Consider the following 21,031-nt stretch of genomic DNA (forward strand, 5'->3'; position numbering starts at 1 on the left):
CAAGATCTTATACTTGCTTTGGGTTTGAGGTTTTTGTAATTGGTGGCAGCGGTTTGTGGTTGTTTTGACTGGAAGAGTTTGACAAGTGTGATACTAAACTCTTGGTTGTTTTGGTCAACGTAACACACTATTCAGACAAAAAAGTCAGTAGTTAAGATTAACAATGAAAGAAGGACAAAAGCATACAAAAACTTAGCAGAAGACCTTAAACTCATACGTGCTTCAGGGGCTTCCTGAGGCAGATGTATTTCAGTTTCTGTAGTAACTATCCTCACAATATTCCTTCTCTTTGACTGTCCCCAGGCTCCCCTGGGACATCCATCACATTCTAGAACCCACAGCATCCCGAGGCATGGATTTCCACAGCAGACCATTGCATTGGCTTCAAACCTGCCTGATCCCATTTCACTAAATGGCCCTTTTTTCCCTTTCTGTGGAAGACAGAGTGAGCAGAGATGTCCGCTGGTTATTTCTATGATTTTACAGATCTCAATTTGGTCCTCCCAATGCCTCTTGTTTTTCCAAGTGCAAGGGTTCTTACTAAGTATCTGATATGTTTGGTTTTTAGCAGTAGGAAGATGGCACTGACCAACTTTAGTGCTAAGAATTTCATCCTTTCCAAATCTAGTTTCTTGGAAATAAATTTATGGCTTACATCTTGCACATCCATGTATGAACGCCTGAATACAAATCTCATTTTTCCACAATGTGAGTCACCCTCCTGTTTGACCTGTGTTCTTTTCCCATCCTGTAGATCTGAGTGAAAAAAAAAAAAAAAGTATTTAAACTAACTTTCCCATTTCCCTTGTAATTAGGTGAAGGGATAGATGCAAAGGTTAAATCCTGTTTTGCTCATTAATATCTCAAATATTCAGTGTGCCCTGAGACTACTTACCAAATGGAACTCCTCTACCATTTTGGAGGGGTAACTATTTGTGATGACTATCTGTATTCTTACAAAAGCAGCACAGACAGATGCACCTCAGGAAGACACAGAAGTTTTCCTTTAAACATGCCACAATCACAATAAAACTAGGTCCAGTCTTTTCCACTTCTCTTCAATCCAGTTTCTGGAGTAAACTGTTTTGTTTAAAGGAAGCACTTTATTTTTTTGGTGCCAGGACCCTTAGAAATTTGTAATTTAGCAGGAATACTTGGGAAAAAAGTTTTCTGTAAGTAGATGAACAAAGTAATGAGGAAGATTTATTGGCTTACTCATAGAAAAGTGCCTTAACAAATGCTCAAGTTAAGCATGTGCTTCAAATCTCACATTTTCAGTAAAGTACTGAGTTAGAGGACTGTTTAAGTGGAGGATGGCATGATGGCATGTCTAAAATCCTTGACATGATGGTTTTGGTAGGATTTTTGTCATCCAGTCCAGTCTTCTACTGTTCTAAAACCTGCTTACATAAACCAGGTACGCATATAGTCCCAACCTTCAGTGACTGGGATAAAGCTAAATGGAATGTGATACAGTGACCTGAAGACAGAATATCCTGATAGCTAATTCACACAGTCTTTAGGAAAAAAAAAAAAATAAAAGAGTACTTTTGTTATCATATTCCTCAGCCATAGCTTGTACAAAATCAGAGGGTAAGAGCATACACACTGAGGCTGTTTGAATGCCAGTGAAATGGAAACATGAGCAATATTCCAATTTAACTCCACAGAAATCCACTAGTTAGTAAGTAGTTCAAGTATTTTAGTGCCTGCTGTGTTGCTGCCTACAGGGAAAATACTCTAAGTGCTTTTCTTTTCTCAAAAAGAAAAGGAGTTTTCATCTGTCTTTTACAGGGCTTTCTTGTTGCATCCATTATACAGCATGACACAACCAGCCAAAGGATCTATTGTGGTTTGTATTACATGTTTTAGTGACAAGGTTTTTGTGGACAGTGGAATACATATATATTCACACATACGTATATATTCATACATATTCTATGTGTATGTGTGTGTGTGCATACAAACTTACATTTAAACATATGTGTATATATATAGATGCACTTATCAAGCTAGGTCACTTAGCAGTGAAGATGTTTGTCCCTTATGCTGGCCTATGGAGTATCAAACATGGAGTGTTAATGCCTACATATATGAAATCCAGTATTTTTTTACACCTGGCCAGTTTGACAAAAAAAGAGCAGAATTATCCTTATTCTAAGAATATTAGGCCATTAACTGGAACACCTTTTAGAGCTACTTTTTTCTGGTCCATGTCTGACCAGCTATTTGAGGACAAAACAAAAAACTAATTCTGGCCTTCAGACTTCATGTATGCTGTTAGTATCACAGAATGAAGAAAAAAGGCAAGAGATGTCTATGAATAATATTGGGGTTTTAACCCCATAACCATCTAATACCCTATTCACTTCAAGAATGGAAAGGGCTAATGCAGATTGGAGGATAGGAGTGATGATCCACAGGTCATAGTTCTATAGCAGAAGGATTTTTAAAGGTGCACCCAAATTCTGTATGCCTGTATGTGCATAAATGAAAACTGTCTTCTGTGTGCAGAGACCAGTGAGATGTCAAGGTGGGCACTGTTTGTCACATTTTAGTTACTGGAAATTCTGATTTTCCTACTCTATAGCAACTTCAGCAGATCGGTTAGAGCAAGAGGAGGGCCAACAGGATGGAGCACCTCTTCTAGGAAAAGGCTGAGAGAATTGGGATTGCTGAGCCTGGAAAAGAGGAGGCGTGACCTGATTGCAGCCTTCCTATACCTGAAGGGACCCTACACGAATCACGGAGAGGGACTTTTCACAAGACCTTGTAGAGACAGGACAAGGAAGAATGGCTTCAAACTGAAAGAAAGTAGCTTTAGTTTAGATGTTAGGAGGAAATTCTTTACTGTGAGGGTGGTGAGGTACTAGAACAGGTTGCCTGGAAGTTTTGGATGCCATGGGAGTGTTCAAGGTCAGGTTGGATGGGGCCCTGAACAGCCGGTTCTGGTGAAAGGTGACCCTGCCCTTGGCAGGCTGGTTGGAACAAGATGCTCTTCTAGATCCCTTCCAACCCAGACCATTCCATGATTCTAGGATTCTATTCTATGAGGATATATTTGTTCAGCAGTAGTCTTACATATTGCAGACAATGGGGACTGTGTGTGTAATTGTAGATATACATTAATAATCAGCATGTAAGAGTGTGCAAAACATTACAGAACTCCATGGTGTATGCAGCATTTAGCTACTCTGCTTCTTTTGGGTTCCAGCCTTTCCATCACCATTCTGACATCTAGCTCTTCAGCAAAAGTGGTTCATACAGTTTTCTACCTCCATGTTTTGCTTTGTTTTTAGTGAGCTTGACATTAACTAATAATTTTTTTAAAGTTTCCTGATCTTCAGTGTAAATGTAATGTTTTCCTCCCAAAATGCCTTGTTTTATGACCAACATAAGGGTGATTAATTCTGCATAGGCAGAATCTTATAATATAATTTTAAGGATGAGGCATGAAGGTTTGAAATCCCTGGAAAGAAGAGAAGTCCCAGAGCATCAGTGGGGCACCTAGAAATAAGTAAGAAAAACTATTTTGTGGGTTTAAGGAATCCCCAAATGTCTTCAAACTCAACCTTACAGCTACTGAAATATTTAAATAACAAAAAAAAAAAAAAAAAAAAAGGTTTTGCAGGTAAGAAATAAAAAACATTGTTCCAGTAAAAACAGAGGCTGACTGCCTTCATTTATTCATTTATTCATTTATTACTCAGTATTTCTGTGTTGGTTACAAAATCTAAAATGAGAAAAGACCTTGAGGAGATGGAACCTCATCCAGGATGGTGATGGATGGATGGATGGATGGATGGATGGATGGATGGATGGATGGATGGATGAGGAGAAATGCTCCCAATAAGGTGCAGAAGGCTGACAAAAGCAAACAGTTTACCTGCTTAAGAGGAAGGTGTTGCAGGGGGAAAAGCAGGTCATTTTCCTCTTGAAACACCTGAGGGTCTGCTGCCTGCTGAAGGGAGCAGCCTGGGCACAGGCAAGTGGCAGCGAACGGGGCTGTAACAGCTCAGCTGTGGGAAGGACTCTGCTGTGCTTGGCACCACTTGGTCACTCCATCTTCAGGGACCTGGTAAGGGCCAGCTGCTAGCATGTGCTGGTGACTTGAGTGTTAAACACAGACAGCCTAGAGGTTACCAATCCCATATACTTTGTATGTAAATCCCATGCAATCTCGCTGAAACATCTTCCTCCCATTGAGCCCAGGGAAAGCTTACCGCCAACCCTGCTGGGGAAAAATGAGGTCTGCAGACTGCTCTCTTCCTCCATGATGCCACCCCTGCTTTTGTGACACCTTGCTGTCACACAATTGAACCACACTATCCATGGTTTTGACCCCAGCATCTCAAATCCAAAATCACATCTTTGTCCCTTTAACTTCTCTCTCAGCTGTTATGCCTGTTTTCTCCCCTCCTCTGGGACTGTGCACTGTTGCTGCTCTGGCTGCTGGGAGCAAGCAAGGAGAATTTCTCCTACTGGCAAGTAACCAGCCAGTCTGGGGCTGGCATCTTCCCAGGACACTGCTGTTTGCATACCAGCAGGCAGAGGAGCAGGTGAAATGGGACTGGTGACATCTGTACAGATGTGTTTGACTGCTTACATGCTGTTACGAATCTGCTACCCTTAAAGCCTCCGTTTCTCTGACAAGATCTCTCTCTCTCTCTCTCTCTCTCTCTCTTTTTTTTTTTTCTCCTCTCTCTCTCTCTCTCTCTCTCTCTCTCTCTTTCTCTCAAAATTATTTTTCCAAGGAGAAAAGGAAAAGGCAGACAGAAATAGAAGGCAAGAGACAACAGCTTGAGGACCAGATACTTCAGCTGCAGCATTTCAAGGTAAGGGACTGATGCCAGAAATGATGGATTGACTAAATCTGTTCATTATTAGACATGCAGATCACACGTCTGAAAGCTGGGAAAAGCCCACTCTGACATGAAGCAGCTTTCACTGCCGGAGCCTATCTCTTGCCGTGATCATGTCCTGCCTGCTTTTCATTCCGTGTGTTTCATGCACAGGACCATGTTGTTTAAATGGTTTAGGAGCATGGAGTCGGGAGACTGTGAGTGCAGGCAGCACAACAGTGCTGTTATTATTAAATGCTGTTATTTATTATACATAATGATAAGACACCAATCACTGTGGCTTGGGTGTGCACTGCATGGCTTCAACCAGCACTTTCTGCCTGCAGAGCTGCGTTGGATTTCTCTGGTGCCTGTCAGTAGGTTTTCTGTGTGTGCATTGCAGAAGGAGTGTTAGTTAGCATGCATCTGTGTGTGTGTGTAAAGATTTCACTGTAGGATGAAGTTATTAGATGTGCATGGCATAATAAAATGGGCATGTATGTACATGCAGGGAAGGTTGATGCATATGTGTTTCTCTACATGGAGAGGCACCTTGGTATTTAACAGGGTGCCAGCAATCCCAATCCCTGTTGGTCTCCATGACAGCTGCAGATAGCATCATTTGAAAGCCATCCTTGCTGTTTCTATTGCTTATCCCTCCTGTCAGTAGCATATTTGTGCATAACAAATATAAGAACAAAAACATACATGTGATCTTTTCGTAACTGGTGAGAATTTGTGGGTCAGATCTTGCCATATTAGTTCAGTAGGGGAGCCTGAGGAATTTCAGTCATTAAAATATCTGAGAAAGATGATTAGAACTGGACAGCTTATTCTCACAGCAAGTGAGCTGAGCTGTGCTTTTAAAATTAAGATATTTAGGTTGCTTGTGGAATAAGTGTGTGTGTGTGTGTGTGTGTGTGTGTGTGTGTGTGTGTGTGTGTGTATGTTTGAACAGTGCACCTGCATTGGGAGATGATGTGCAGAATATCTCTGTGCACACATGCACTTGTAGACCACACTGAGTTATTCTACAGGCAGGATCTTCCTCCTGCCTCTCCAAGACCCTGCAGTCATGTTCTGCAAATTATTACTCCTTTTCTGGTAAACACAATACAGTTAAGTCCAAGTAATTGATATCCTACACAAATGCCCCAGTCAAATTTGCCACCAGTCTGTGGATGTCAAACATTGGTGTTTCCAGTCAAAGATGTGATTGCATTTTTGTGGGGCAACAGGAATTGCCATTTTGTTCAGGCTTCCATTGAATACAGACAGAGGAGAATTTCTTCAGATAACTATAGGGTGCTGCAGCAGAGCAGTACCGTACTGTTCCAGTTTTTTTTTTTTTCCCTTTTTGCTACCAAGCTGATGACTCCTTTTAGCATGTTAACTGTTTCCAAGCTAACTGCATTATGATTCTTTGTGAAATTTTTTAAGTAGAGCCTTTTGGATAGACAGTTCTGTCAATTTTCTGCTTCATCTGTTTTACTTTGATATAGCTGTTGCTATATCATCATCCATAGGAAAAGTAAAACCCCTCAAGGTGGTGCAGAGGGATCAGCCCCTCAGCTGATGCAGACTGGCATTGACTTCAGCCCTGCTATGTTGATTGCCACTAGAGGAGGTTCAGTTTTGCTGCATGGATTTTTTCAGAGGCACACATGAAGAATAGCTGTGTCCCTTTATTTTCTAACCCACAGGCTGGAGCAACAGCAGTAATCATACAGGAAGCTGATGGGAGATTAGGGCACAGAAATTTAATGGCAGAGCCATTTAAAATGGCAGCTTTTTCAGCTAAAATCACAGCCAGACTTAAAGTCTGTAATGCTGTGTGTGAGGATGAGCATCAGGATATGATAAAACCTACACTACCTCTCCATTCAGTGTCATCACTTGTCACCAGAGGAAAACTGTGTTGCTTTTACAGGAGTGGTCATGGTGACTGCTGCTCTATGAGCTGCCTGTACCACCAAGCAACTGTCTGCTGGGAGGCATGAATGAGGTGATAGCAGAGGTCTAACTGGGACTGCAAATTTCATCCTCATTGCTGCTAGAACCTTCCTAAAATTAAAATAATAAACTTGTTCAAAAATGAAGATAGAGGCACTGGGTGGTAATGTTTCTGTTTCTCTTTTGAGACAGATGAAGAAAACTGCATTTTTGTTTCATACATCATGCAGTGTTCTGGTTGCTTAGTGAAGTGCTGACCAACATTTTATTTCGCCTGCCAGTTTGATTTGCTCGTTTGCAAAACTGCGTATCCCCCTGCCACCTCCCTAGTGCTCTCCCTCACCTCACCCTGCTTGTCCTCAGCCTCTCCGAGGCAAGGGCTCCAAGTCTGATATGGATATAGTCCCTCAGACTGATATGGCTCCCCAGTCTGACACACCAGACCAAAATAAGTGCATCTATTTTCCCTCGGAGTGCTAAGTAGAACATGATTCATTTCCTGAATTATGTGGATTTCATCTAATTCTATGCAAGGCATACATCCAGGTTAAAATACCAGGCTTTCCTAGGAAGCCCCTGTATTTACTCAAAAAGCTGTGAGGCTGTTGATGTCCATATAGAGTGTAAGGATTTCATATCAGTGTTCATTAAAATCTGCTGTGAAGAAACCTTTGAAAATGAAATCTGGGTTAATCCTGTGTCTGCAGTATCTAGGTTGATCCCACAAGCATAACAGCTTGAATTCACTCAAAGACATTCATGCCAGTATTCAATGGGTTTGCTTCATTTTTGTGCAATGTCAGAGTAATTTTCTTTTTAAAATGCACTGTGTAAAATAGCATGTTTGGTTACCTAATAAAGGTTCTGGAAGCTACAGGGTTTCTGTTAAATTCAGAAAATTTTATTCACATTGGAAAATATCTAATAGAAATAATTTATTGCAAATGTTTATGCTGATTACCTGCAGTTTTCAAGTTGCTGATGCCAATTAGACCCCTGACGAAATGACTTTACTACCAGTTCGTTTGTTTATCCCTTGTTACTTATCTGGCTGAAAATAAGGCAACAGCAGGTGCTGTCCCACTGCTTTAGGCAGAGCAACCCAGCAAACACTAGACGGAGTAAAAGTCAGCAGTGAATGTGAACAAGGCTTTGGCAACACATGTTACAAAGGCTCCTGAGTATGAAGCCAGTGCTGAGGACATCAGAACAAAAGTGTGGCTCAGCTATTAATGGTCTGTGTGAGATTCAGCGTTAATCAAGTGAAACCTTTCAAATGTGAAAATCTGGAGTAGGAGAGAGTCTAGGGTCGTATAGGCTCTAAAAGCTGAATTCCCTTTTGCTGACAGTGAAACCATATCCTCTCTTCTGTGAGTCACTGCAAAGTAAGGACATTGCGGGGCACAGACTGACTGTGTAGTACCTTGGGGCCATTGGGGCTCTCTGTTGAAGGCAGGAGGTGTATTTGTCTACATTACAATCAGATGCCTTCATTGGAAAGGGCCCAGGTGTTGGAACAGGTATAAAGATGTTTTTGAAGCCCCATTTTTTGAGATTGAACATGATCTTTTGCTGTAATAAGAGTCAATGGACAACAGCTCGCCTAACCTCACATCTACTCCAGTCCTTAATATGAACATAATATTTTTTCTTCCATATAACACAAGACTGGCAGATAGAGTTGTAATTTTGTTGTTTTTGTTTAACAATAGATAGAGTTTAAACTTCATGCCTCAGCAGTTTCTTGGCCATATGCCTACGAAAGAGGCATCCTTGTCCATGGGAACTGGAGGTGCTACCAGCTTCTATTGTTTAAAATCAGAGAAGTGGCCAAAATTCGCCTTACACCAAATATACTTTGTGCAGTATCCATCAAAATTATTTGTTTTCTGGAGAAAGACTGAAATTTATTTTGATTGATTAGTTGAACTGGGGAATACAACCTACAAGCAACAACTCCTTTTAAGAACTTGTTCAGCTAGGCAACAGTTGGGCCGACCTGTTTTAACACAGATGTTTACTATTTCAAATAAACTCCAGAATAGCAGTATTTCTTCCAAAATCTGACTGCTCTGTAGTTAGTTGAATAGAATTTCTGTTATTGCTTACTGTAGCTCTGTTTGGTGACCAATGGTAATAAAATAAACAAAATAAACAAAACCTCCTAATTGAATGAAAAATTACTTCTATGCTGTTACTTTCAGTATTATAATTACAATAAATCCAAATTATTACATAAATTACAATAAATAAATTTTCCAGAATTATATTAGTTCTGGATTGGTGTAAATATTAGGGACCCTATTTCTTTTAACATCTGCTTCTTGGAGACTGCAGTTCAAGAGCATAATCTAAAACATAATTACATCTTTACTCTCAAGAAAAGGAAAGCCTTTTCACATTCTTATAGAGATTTTATTAGGGTATGGTTTTAGCTGAAATTATCTTATCTATAAATAAATTTTAATTTTATGTTTTCAATTTTATGGTTATATTGCTGTCCCAAATTGAATCTATTCTTAAAAGAATTGCTGTCAGAAAATATAAATAGATATGTCTGTCTCTCTCTCAATATATGTACAACATTGTGGAAAAAAAGAGATAACTTTTGCAAATAGAGGAACTTTGTTATTTCTTTATAGTGAATCCCTTTATGATTTTCAAGTAAATTAATCCTTAAACCAAATGGCAACTCAGCCAAGCATAAAAAAAATGTTTGATGCTGTCATACAGTCTCCATTCCCTACACAGTCAGTGCAGTATTCTCCAAAATCTAATTCAGAGATAAGGATGTCATGTAGAACAGCGTTAAATGCCATGCACAAGCCCAGCAAAATGACATCTGTTGCTCTTCCCTTATCCACCAATTATTTATGGCTTCATCATAGAAGGCCACCAAATCTGTCAGGCATGATTTGCCCTTAATGAGGCCATGTTAGCTGTCACCAATCATCTTGTTTTTCATGTGGCTTAGCATAGTTTCCAGAAGGATACTGCTCCATGATCTTGCCAGCCACTGAGGTAGATGGGACTGACTGGCCTGTCATTGCACAGGTCTTCCTTTTTTCCCATTTTAAAAGCAGAGGATATGTTCCCACTTTTTCAGTCACTGGCTACTACCAGTCTTCCATAATTTCTCAAGTAAAATGAATAACCACTTAGCCCCCTCTTCAGCCAGCCCTCTTATCAGGTCCCATGGACTTGTGCACCTTCAGGTTCCTTAGATGGTTTTGAGCTTGATGTTCTACTACAGTGAGTGGTTCTGCATTCTCCTAGTCCCTGCCTTTGCCTTCTGCCTCTCAGGCAGTCTGTTTGGAGCACTTGCTGGTGAAAGCTGAGGCGAAAAAGTCATTAAGTACCTCAGCCTTCTCCATGTCCCAGGTAACCAAGTCTCCTTTTTATTTCTGGAGGCTCTGAAAATTTTCCCTAGTCTTCTGTTTATCACCAACATATCTCTAGAAGCTCTTTTTGTTGCCTTTGATGTCTCTGGCCATATTTAAGGCCATCAGGTCTTCAGCTTTCCTGACCTGATCCCTGGCTGCTTGAACAATCCCTTTGTATTCCTCACCTGGAGGAATTGCTTTCACCACTTGTCCTTGCTCTCACTCTCCACAGACTTTCTTTTCATGTCTGAGTTTGTCCAGGAGATCCCTGTTCATCCACACAGACCTCCTGGTATATTTGCCAGGCTTCCTCTTCATAGGGATAACCATTCCTGAGCTTGGAGAAGGTGATCCTTTAATACCAACCAGCTTTTCTGGGCACCTCTGCCCTGCAGGGTTTTATTCTATGGTACTCGACCAAGCAGATCCCAGAGGATGCCAAAGTCTGCTCTCCTGAAGTCCAGGGTAGTGAGCATTCTGTGCACCTTCCTTGCTGCCCTAAGGATCTCAAACTCCATTTCATGGTCCTTGCAGTCAAGGCTGCCCTCGAGCTTCACATTTCCCACCAGCCCCTCCTTGCTGGTGAGAACAAGATCCAGCACAGCACCTCCTCTCCTTGGCTCCTCTATCACTTGAAGAAGGAAGTTATCATCATGGCACTCCAGGAACCTCCTGGATTCATTATGCCCTGCTGTTATCCCTCCAAAAGACGTTGGGTTGTTGAAGTCTCCCATGAGGAGCAAGACTTGTGAGCATAAATTCATTTTTAACTGTTGGTAAAGAGCCTCATCAGCACTTTTGGGACATGGAGAGGTTAAGAACTAATACAGAGAGAAATTTCCATTTTGAGGACACAGACCCCTCTTTGTCCTATTCTGTGATTAAAACCTATGAGCTGATGCCCACCTTATCCTGAGAAGTTTGTCTCCCACCAGGATTTAAACTGAGAATCGAGAGGGTCTCTTCCAGATCATAAAACTAAGTAACTATCCACAGTTAAAATCTTTCAGTAATAAGAAAATAGAATTTAAAAAAAATCATTTATCCAGGCCAGTTACACAAATTGTTTACCACAGAGAGATGAGAGCTTTAGTCCTTTAACTCATGTTCCTTATCTGCATGCATGTCATTGAAACACAGCTGTAATTATTCTGGTATGATCCCTCTATGAGCTGTGCTTTTATTTAGGAAAATATTATGTGTGAGTTGTGCTTTGAACTGGGGCAGAGTTCTCCTAGGATGATCACGTAAATAAACATACTGTACAGGCGGGACTTCCGTGAAACGCATCAAAATTAGCAGTCAGGTTTCAGGCAGTAACAAGGTCCTTTGAGCACCTCATGGCTACTCCAGCAGATTTTGTTTTAGCCAGACTGTCGACATAGCTCAAGGAAGCTTACAGCTCTCTGCAACCTCAGCCCCTCCCGATGGCCTGAAACATGTTCAGAAACAAATTCACATCACATGAATGCAGCTTTCAAAATAATGAATATATGAAATTTTAAGACTAGAAAAGAATGTCTGAAATATAACTTTTCTTTTGCCTCTTTTGACTGATGTGCGTACGTGGGAAGGAGTGATAAACTGAAGCCAAGGAGAGACTGAATATAGAGGAAATTATTCTTTTGGGAGATAATAATGAAAAACAACTGGGGCTCTGTAGTAATGATAACTTGCAAAGCTTATTTGTTTTGAGGGGAGAGGTTTGACAATTTTTGAAATCTCAAATTGTTAACTATTCTAAAAAGATATATCTTTTTATTAATTTTTACTTCTCTCACAGCTACACTTTACTTCCTTTGTAAACATAGAGTGAGCAGGGAAAACCAAAGCACACCTGAATTTCTGGCACCAGGAGGTAAAACTGTGGTCACTCTTTTCATGTGTTTATCTTTATGAGGGGGTCTTATTCAGTCTTCAGTCCAACCACATGAAGTCCATAAACTTCAGCTAGCTTGCTACTGTTTTTTATTCCAGCTCCAAAATGCCCTGGGAATCAGATATGTTCTCATGGAGTTAAAAAGTAATTTGTGTGCCAACAGGAGCAGGTTTATCCCACGCATATCTCCATTCCAATGCACTTGAATTATTGACCAGGATGGAATCCCATGCCCTACCCCCAGGATACTTATTCCCAAGTTGGGTCATGTGGGACCTAATTGCAGCATCCCATTTTGCAAGCTATATCCCTGGTGGTATCTGCCTGCCGGGGCAGCCCAGTCTCCTCATCCCTCCCCTCACCTCTGCTGCAGCCACTGGCACTTGTTTATAGTTTATTCTCATTATGGTGCTTAACCTTGCCACATGTGAAATATTAAACAATTGAACAGAGCCATCATTTTCATCCTGCAATGAAAAAGTCTGAAATTTTACATAGACTTCCTAAAGAGAGACACAGAAAAATAAACCCTAACTCTCCAACATAAAAAACAACTCCCCAAAAGGGGCATCTTCCTGTTACTTCATGAAGAACTTTCTGATAGATTGGATCTTTAGAAAATATATGTAGAAAAGAAGCTGTGCTTGACTTAACTGTCATCTTAGTGTTCATTGTGTTTCATCTCAGTGTCATCTCAAGTCTTTAACGAATGTTAGAAACACTTACCTTGTATTGGACCATACCTGTGATCCCTGTCAGTGAAACTAATCTGTACAGGCCAGTGCTCTGTAGCTGATGAATGATCTGAATGACAGAGATACAAACTTTGGGTCTGCTCTTGTAGAGTCTTGACAATGTCTCTTGCTGTGGTAAATTTCCTTGAAGCTGAAAGAGCTTAGGTTTTAATTTGTCTTGTTCATCTTTGACTGGAAACAACTGTCTGCTTGATTTACAAAGTTAAATAAATGGGACCTGAACAATTTAAAAGCAATGTACTCAGAAAGTTTACACTGGTGATTTTGCTAATGAATGGGAAGCTTTCTGAGAGGACATAAACTGATTGTTGCTCTTTCCCCAAAAATCATACCTAATTGGGCCTCTGTCTGTACAGCTGCAGTTTCTGTTCCTGTGAGGTTTTCAAACAGACAAAGCATGAGACCTTCATGAAGAAGCCATCTACAGCTATCATCATACCCACCCCTCAGATCATTTGCCACAGACGTGCCTTCTCCTTGCATCTGCAACTCCAGCTGCACGAGGCTCACTCTGATGTACCTTGTCATGCAGGCACCCAGCTGAGATGCAGCCCTTCCCAAAGTGAGCACAAATCATGCCAGCTATCTCAGTCTTCCTTCACCTGTTTCTGCAGTCATGTGGCACTGTGTTACATGTTCCTGTCTGCTCTGTTGCTGTGCTGAATGTGTGCTTTGAGAAAAAGCAGTGGCTATGTAAATACTCAGAAGAGCTGAAGGGCAGTCAAATGCACCTGATGCAGCAAGCAAACAAGGGGGAAAGATAATCTCTGCAGTCTTTTGGCTGCCATGATTTCAGGCACGGCTTATAATAGTGTCCATTGTTTATTTTTATTTCCTTATTTACTTGCTTCTTTTGTTATTTATTTTCTAATCTCCTCACATGTACCCCCCTTATACCTGCAGCCTGGTGGCTCACTGGTGCTGTAGCAAAATTCTGTTAATCCAGGAGCTGTAGGGAAAGAGAAGACATGCTTTTTGGGTTCAGGCAGAGCACCAGTCCCTTTGGTGAGCCAACTGCCTTGGAGATCCTGGCCTCAGTGGTCCACTGCAGTAAGGATTTTATGAAAAGGAGAAACTCAGGCAAATTACCCATACCTGTGTGGCTGAGAAGAAACTTAGGAAGAGGTTATGCCATCATTTTCCAATGCCTGCTCACAAAAGGTTGTCAGTTACAGTGGACAGATCTAAAAATTATGGAAAAAGTTAAGTTAATGTGTTTTAATGTTCTATGTGATGAATACACATTAACTGACCATTGTACAACCTTTGCAATGCTTCGACTAAATGTAACCTCCTTAAAAAAATTTTTAAGACATCACTTCCGCAAGATATTTCTAAGAAATGTTTTGTTCATTTCCCAAACAAGGAATGAAAACAAACTGGCAACTCTACAGGATAATGTTTAATATTCTTTATAAACATGCTGTTTGCTCTTGAGCTGACTAAGCTTCACCAGCTAGGATACTTTTTGGTTTTTTTTTTTCTTGCATCATACATATGAAAGCTGTGACAACGTGATTCAAGTGAAGCCTACAATAAAGCTGCAAATTTTTCCGCTTGGGTTAATTCCCTAATCTGGGCAATGCTTGAATCATATCCATCTATCATCCAGACATGCTCCTTGGGTGAAAACAAGTGTCTTAGACACCTGGAAAGGCAACAAAAGGTTTTGCCACTATATAAAACCAGATGATACCAGCAAGGTGGAAATGGCTGGTTGTCCATTCCGGGGACAGTCAGACCATAGAAGGCACATCCATCTTGCAGCAGAGCAGGGCAGAATCTCTTGTGTTTGCTAAGGACCTTTGTTCTGCAAGAAGATTCTCTCACTCTGAAAACCCACATAGGAAAACTCTGCATCAGTCTGAGCAGAGGCAGATTGCTTCATTTGCCTAATGGAAAACTAAATACTACAGCTTCACTCAGGAATACATTCCGGGAGGCTGCTTATTTCCAGATGGACTTACCTGTCATACAGCTTGTGTCTATAGCCCCTCTCTGCATTTGCATATTCATGCACAAATGGTTGAGGGCATCTAACATTAACATGCCTGCTCACACTACAGCCATGTGAATAATATTTTTTTGCCATTTTTTTGAAAGGCTAGGGAAGGCCTGCAGGCAAAGGAACAAGTCTTTCTAGAATCTCAGTACCTCATGTCCCAGTGACCTCTTTGGTAACACTAGCAACAGTGCTGTGCATCAGCAGGCCAGATCCAGACATGCTGGGTGGCCTGTACTAGCTGGGTTAGAGCCAGGTGGATGCTCAAGAAGCAGCACAAGAATATGACAGCAAGAAGTGCTGTGTTTGGAGAGGAAAGGTGGTAGGTGGGACAAAAGTGGAATCTCAGAGCGTCTTTGACAGCGGTCATTCTTGCACTTGTGTCCTTTACAAACTCAGTTTTATTAACCCAGGCAGATGCTTGGGAGCATGCACAAACAGAACAGGCTTTGCTACTCTGGGAGGCTTTCCCCCTTGAAGCTGATCCACTGGATGACTGGGGTGGAGGGGGGGGTCCAGGTAGCTGCCAAACAGCAAAGTCAGACTCATTGCTGCCTCCAGAGCTCCAGATCTGCCTAAAACTCTCACCCTTTTTGTACCAAGGTAACTTTTTGCAATGCAGAGAACAAATCTGAAATGCGGCCAGTTACACTAGCATCCCAGTGGGAGTGTTTGGGGGTAACATCTGACTCACAGATGTGACACACAAAAAATGTTCATTGCACTCTTTAGTAGGCATGGCTAGTTATATGTAGATTTGAAGAACCAGCCTTTTCTGCCTTTTGTGTTCATGCTTTTCATGGCACAAATACTGAATGGATAGAGGGAGAAAATAGTTTCATATTAATAAATAACTTCAGCTCTAAAATGTTAATGCCTCATGGTCTTCAAGCCTCAAAATGCAAAGACTTTTGGCAAAACTTCAATTTGGCAAAGATTTCAGTAAAAGTGACTTTGATTTCACTGGAATTACACCAGGGATCATTAGTGGCTGTTTTCTAGGGCACAGAAGACCATAATTACCCGGAATAGTCCTTATCCAGAAGTGTTTCACAAGAGCAGGCACATTTACTGGAGGAGGCTGTCTTGGGTCAACTCTTGACCTTTGTTTCTTCTCAGGATTATCATCTTCCTTGAACTCAGGAGACAGAGGAGTGCTCCACTTCTGGAAGCACTGCTTTTAAGAAGATAGTACTGATTGCCCCTAAGCATATGCAAGTGCAAAAAACACACAAGCTTTGTTTAAGGGACTTCCTCAAAAGGCAGCAGCACAGCAGGGACTGGGGCTTTTCTCTTGTCATAAAAAGTTATGACAAGTCTGGCAGATGCATCTGGACCTCAGGTTAAGACACCATCACACTGTATGTGGGACTGCAAATTATTATTCTTATGAAGAAAGTTTGTGGAAGTTGTTTCAAGATCGGCAAGACTGATGGTTAAAACTAATTGACTTTCACAAAACAGGGAGTGCAGAGGTGGCATGGAGCAGGCATAATGATTTATGAAAAGGATGCTAAAAGGTCTACTTGCTGTAATGTCCTCTGATACTTAAACTTTTGATGCAACATTAAAGCAAAATGAAGCACAAACAGTAAAGGTTTTCTTTGCATATACTGTATTAATTCTACTGTGTGCATTTGAGATGCTATGCATTATTTCCTTGCTAGCAATAAATGTAAACAATTTAAAGCCCTCAGGCTTCACTGTCCTGAAGCATGCAAGTGGAATAAATGTAAGCATGTAATAAATGTTAGCATGTAAGATTGCAGTGCACCACTTCTCTGGCCATTGCTGTGTCTGCTGCATTCAGACATTTGGCACAATTTCTTTCTGTCCTGTCCAACAGTTGTTCACTTATTTATGTCCTCACTATGGTCTGTTCACATAACTGTGACCTGGTTTTTTCAGTTTTTGCATGTTGCAGATATCAGTTGGTTTTGCTATGCTTCAACAAACTAAACAAAGTAAAGCGGCAAGTTATTTCTACAATCCCAATTCTCAATTCTGTGCAGATAAACAAAATCACCTGAGAGTACTGGCAACCTAGAGGCTCTCTAGCCCAGTGCCCTTTCCACTTCAGTAAGAGAAAGCCTTTTTAATGACATGATCCCATTTCTGCTGAAGGATTTAGCCCTGAAGAAATGGTTCTCTTGCAGTAAATGATGGAATAATTATACCAGACAGTACATAGCATAGCTGCTGCTCTGTCAGTGAAGGGGTTCTTTCTGAAAGTACAGCATTCACTGTATTCACAGTAGTCACAATATTCACAATATTCACATATTCCAGTATGGCAATGAACAGTACAAATACCCATATTTTTACAGTAGTGTATGTCGCCACTCTCAGAGCTCTTCATCATTTGGACAATATCTAATCATACAGCACAACTGTAGTGCATAAAGAAACTTTAAAATGCAGAGGAGAGTTAAAGCTCATAGCATAAAATGAAGGAGAAGCAATGCTGAAATACTGTCTTGTAGCTGTTTTAATGACAGGTTGTTAAGCAAATGCACAATATTGTTGAACAGGGGTAACTCATACAGGTACATATTTTTGAGTTCCATCCTCATGCAAACCTTGTTTTAGCACACTTGGAAAACACCTCCTGTTCTTCCTGGGGTAAGATTTTGCAAGATTTTTTTAAGCATAAACCAAATTTCATAGCTATGGAGGACAGATGGGAGCAACTTCTCTTTTGTTTCCACTCTGCATCTGGCTCTGGTTTGCATCTGTCTGGGTAGCTGTGATGTGGGCTGTCTTGTATCCAGGAGCTGTGCCTGAGTACCCAGCACAGCTCTATCACTGCCTCACTACCCACCCTTGGCTTCATCATATGTGCCAAGGCCTTCCCTACATGTTTGTGATGAAAATGCCTCCTTGGGGAATATTTGCTCAAAGCAGGTGAGAGATTCTTCCATCCCTGCCCACTGCTTCGCTCCTACACCAGTAATCTGGCTGGAGAGAAAACGCTTCCTGCGCAGCAGATGTGTGACCAACATCCCCTAGTGTATGCCTGCCTGTTAGCCTATGGTATCTGCAGTGAGTGCATAAATACACACAACTCAGCAGCTTGGCAAAGAGACTCTCTGCAGTTTAAGAAATACATTTATAAATGTTTCTATTTCTCCGTCCTCTTGTCTGAATTCCTCAGCATAGTATTTAACAAATGTCTTGATTTCCATCTTAAAAAGGAGAGCCAGAAACATCAAAGCTTTCAGTTTTCCTGTTTCAGATAAACTATGCTGACATTTCACCCATGAGGGAGGATTTTTAGTAGATCATAGTATTCTTCTCTCTAAATATGTCTTTTTAAAAGCCCATTGATGCTTTCCAGTTTCAAATTAATGCTATTAATAGGTTAAAAAAAAAAAAAAAGGCTTTAGAGGGAAAGAAACCTGTGATTTTATAGCTTAAGTGTTTCATATAAACAAAAACCAAAACAAAGGCTGTACAAAATACCTTACTTTTAGTGTACAGCAGTTGTACTGAAGGGACTGGCTTCTGCCTGTGTGAGCATCAGCATGGAGACTCTTTAAAAGCACATTGAGAAAAGCCTCAATTTTATCTGTCCTCTTGGAGTAGAAGAGGAGTGACTGTTAATTTAATGTCTTCAGAGCCAGTGCTGTCCAAGCAGCACTTTGTCTAAGCCTTTATTTATTTATTTTTGCTGGAGACATATCTGAATGAGGTTTAGAGCAGAGAAGGCTGTCTTCATCTTTAGAATTTGGTCTTTAGAAACTTAGAGGTTTTTTTCCAACTGAGTGTGATTCAAGATTTCAGATTCAAGACCACAGCTGAGTAAGATTTATGCAACGTAGGTCCTCATGCATCTGGTCCACATTTGAAAGATAAAGCAGCCGTTTGCTAGAGAGCAGTCAGCCCTCAATAGGCTTTGCACTGGATCTAGCCCAGCAGGTACCCACTGAGCTGTGCTATTGAGACTTTAAAGGCCAAAGCACAGGTTGTTAAAAGTTTAGCCCCTCAAGACCTGTAAATCCATCTTTGTCTCACCTTGTTTCTTTGTACATGTGATGATTTCAGAGTCCTCTGCTGAGGGGACATTTCTGTAGCATGGTGAGTCTGAATGAGGTGATGAAAATTCTAGCTGGTAATCAGCTTGGCTGAACACAAAAATTTCATTGCCCGCACATGAAATGTGGCAGAAAGCACTAACAGATGGTAGTGCCAGGACAAGGAGTAGCAAACTGAAGAAACTGGCTGGCTGGAGATAGCCACTCATACTGCTTTGACAACTGGCAACTTGGAAGCCATGAGCAAAGCTGAGTTCCTGGAGGTGAAGTGTGTCACCAGAATCAGCAGGTCTAACTATTGAACGTGGCTGCATGGGACAAGAGCATGAGACCTTTTCTGTTATGCAGAAGTCTAATTTACATAGAAATCACTTTAAATCCACCTAGACATCCTCTCATGCACAGCACAGTTAAAACCAGTAAAAGCTTGAGTAATTTATAAAGTATAATTCGTGTGTGCATTTTGTGTTGCTTTATGTCTGCTGCCTTACTAAGATCTAATTGCCTGACATCAAATAGGTCATGGAGAGACGAAAATAGTTTGTGCATAGATACTATGTCTATATATATATACACACACTCAAAAACTAGCAAGAAAGCCTTGTCTGTCATGTCAAAAATGTTTCTATTTTGGGCAAGGTTTGAAGCTTGCTGTTGGTGGTAAATGTTTTCCCTTTATACATAGTTTGCACAAGTCAGGTTCTATTCCAGCAACAAGTATGGCATTCAAAAGACACATACAGCATGTTTGGGCTGCCTCTGAAATCCAGTTTCCTTGAACTGATGATTTCCTGGTTATCTCCTCTTTACAGAAGAGGAGCTAGTTCCTTGAACTAGCATTGCCAATCACTTTCAAATTCAAAACCAAAGCTCCCCTTTACTGATCAATGCAAGGAAAAGTTTGGTCAGTCCCCTGGCTGATCATTTTTTCCACCAGCTCAATTTCCTTGCCGAGGGGCAAAGTCCTGTTTAGCTTTGGGCTCCGGCGTTCCTCATCCCATCTGCTGCATTCCTCCATCATATCTGGACCAGACAAGGAACATAGGTGTATGTGCTGTGTAAAGCATGGCTTTCAACCAGTCCACCTCCACTGGTGAACTACCCTGGATAAGCTGCAGCTGCTTTAAACAGGAACCAGGTGAGATTGTAGCCACATTTTCAGTGTAGAAAGCACAACAAAACTCCCAGGAATTATTCTGTTGGGTGAAGGATATTGATGCTTTTTTGCAACAGTGTTGCTGTGTCCTGGCAACCCTTCCACAAATTCTGGAAGACTTTTGTTCATTTGTTCTAATTTTTGTATGCCCAAGAGAAGATTTACATGCTCATGTTTATGTGTACATGTGTCTGTCTGTCTGCCTGTAAATATATGGAAACACATCTGTTGTATAAATAGAAAACATCTTTGATTGATTTAATAGGAGACTGATTTTATACTCCATGAAAAACATTACATTTAGAGCACACTGATATTTTGTTTTTGAAGCTTTAAAAAGTTTATGACTTTAGTCCTTCTAGCACATGCCTTATTAGTCACAAGAAATCCACACTTCAGTTCAAAAATTTCAGTTCTTGCAGGACTTGCTAATTTGCTAATTTTAAACTTTGTTTTATTAGGAACTAAAAAGAACTTCATATTAAGGCATTGATAGTAAATAAACTGTATATTGTGAAACTGACACTCTTCAATGTGAAAGACCTGACATCTAAATAAACAGCTGATTGTTTGGCTGTTATCAACTGTCTGAAGCAGTAAGCGGACATTCAGTGGGGACAAGCTAATATTCATAAGCAAAGACAGCTTCTTCTCAATCTTCAGATAGTTTTTGTTCAGTCTATACCTAAGATATGGGATTTTTTTACATTGCAGTCAAAAGCTCTTCGGGAAAAATGGCTGCTACAGGGAATTCCTGCTGGCTCTGCAGAAGAGGAAGAAGCCAGAAGGAAGCAGTCAGAAGAGGATGAGCTGAAGGTGAAAAAGCTGGAAGAAAACATACACAGGTAGGGACAGCTTCCTTTAGCTTTGCCTAAGAACAGTCACTCCCATGAAGGCTGGAGATTTTCCTTGCCTAGGTCCCCATCTCTGGCAGCAGCTGATGGCAGCTGCCCAGGCAAGACTGTAAAAGGCAGTCACACATACAGCCAAATATGCCCAACATTTGTCACTTAGGTGTCCATGTTGTT

At 40.9% G+C, this 21,031-nt stretch overlaps 1 protein-coding gene across 1 annotated transcript in view; it reads left to right on the forward strand.

The window, feature by feature from the left end:
- PALM2AKAP2 (PALM2 and AKAP2 fusion) overlaps positions 1–21,031 on the forward strand; it is a 267,640-nt gene that overhangs the window by 45,742 nt on the left and 200,867 nt on the right. Inside the window, exons 2-3 of the mRNA XM_041486284.1 lie at positions 4,755–4,835; positions 20,718–20,848. Coding sequence (XP_041342218.1) covers positions 4,755–4,835; positions 20,718–20,848 — 212 coding nt within the window. The remainder of the gene's footprint in view (positions 1–4,754; positions 4,836–20,717; positions 20,849–21,031) is intronic.

Source organism: Pyrgilauda ruficollis, unplaced genomic scaffold, assembly GCF_017590135.1.
Source record: "Pyrgilauda ruficollis isolate IOZ18807 unplaced genomic scaffold, ASM1759013v1 scaffold75, whole genome shotgun sequence".
NCBI lineage: Eukaryota > Metazoa > Chordata > Aves > Passeriformes > Passeridae > Pyrgilauda > Pyrgilauda ruficollis.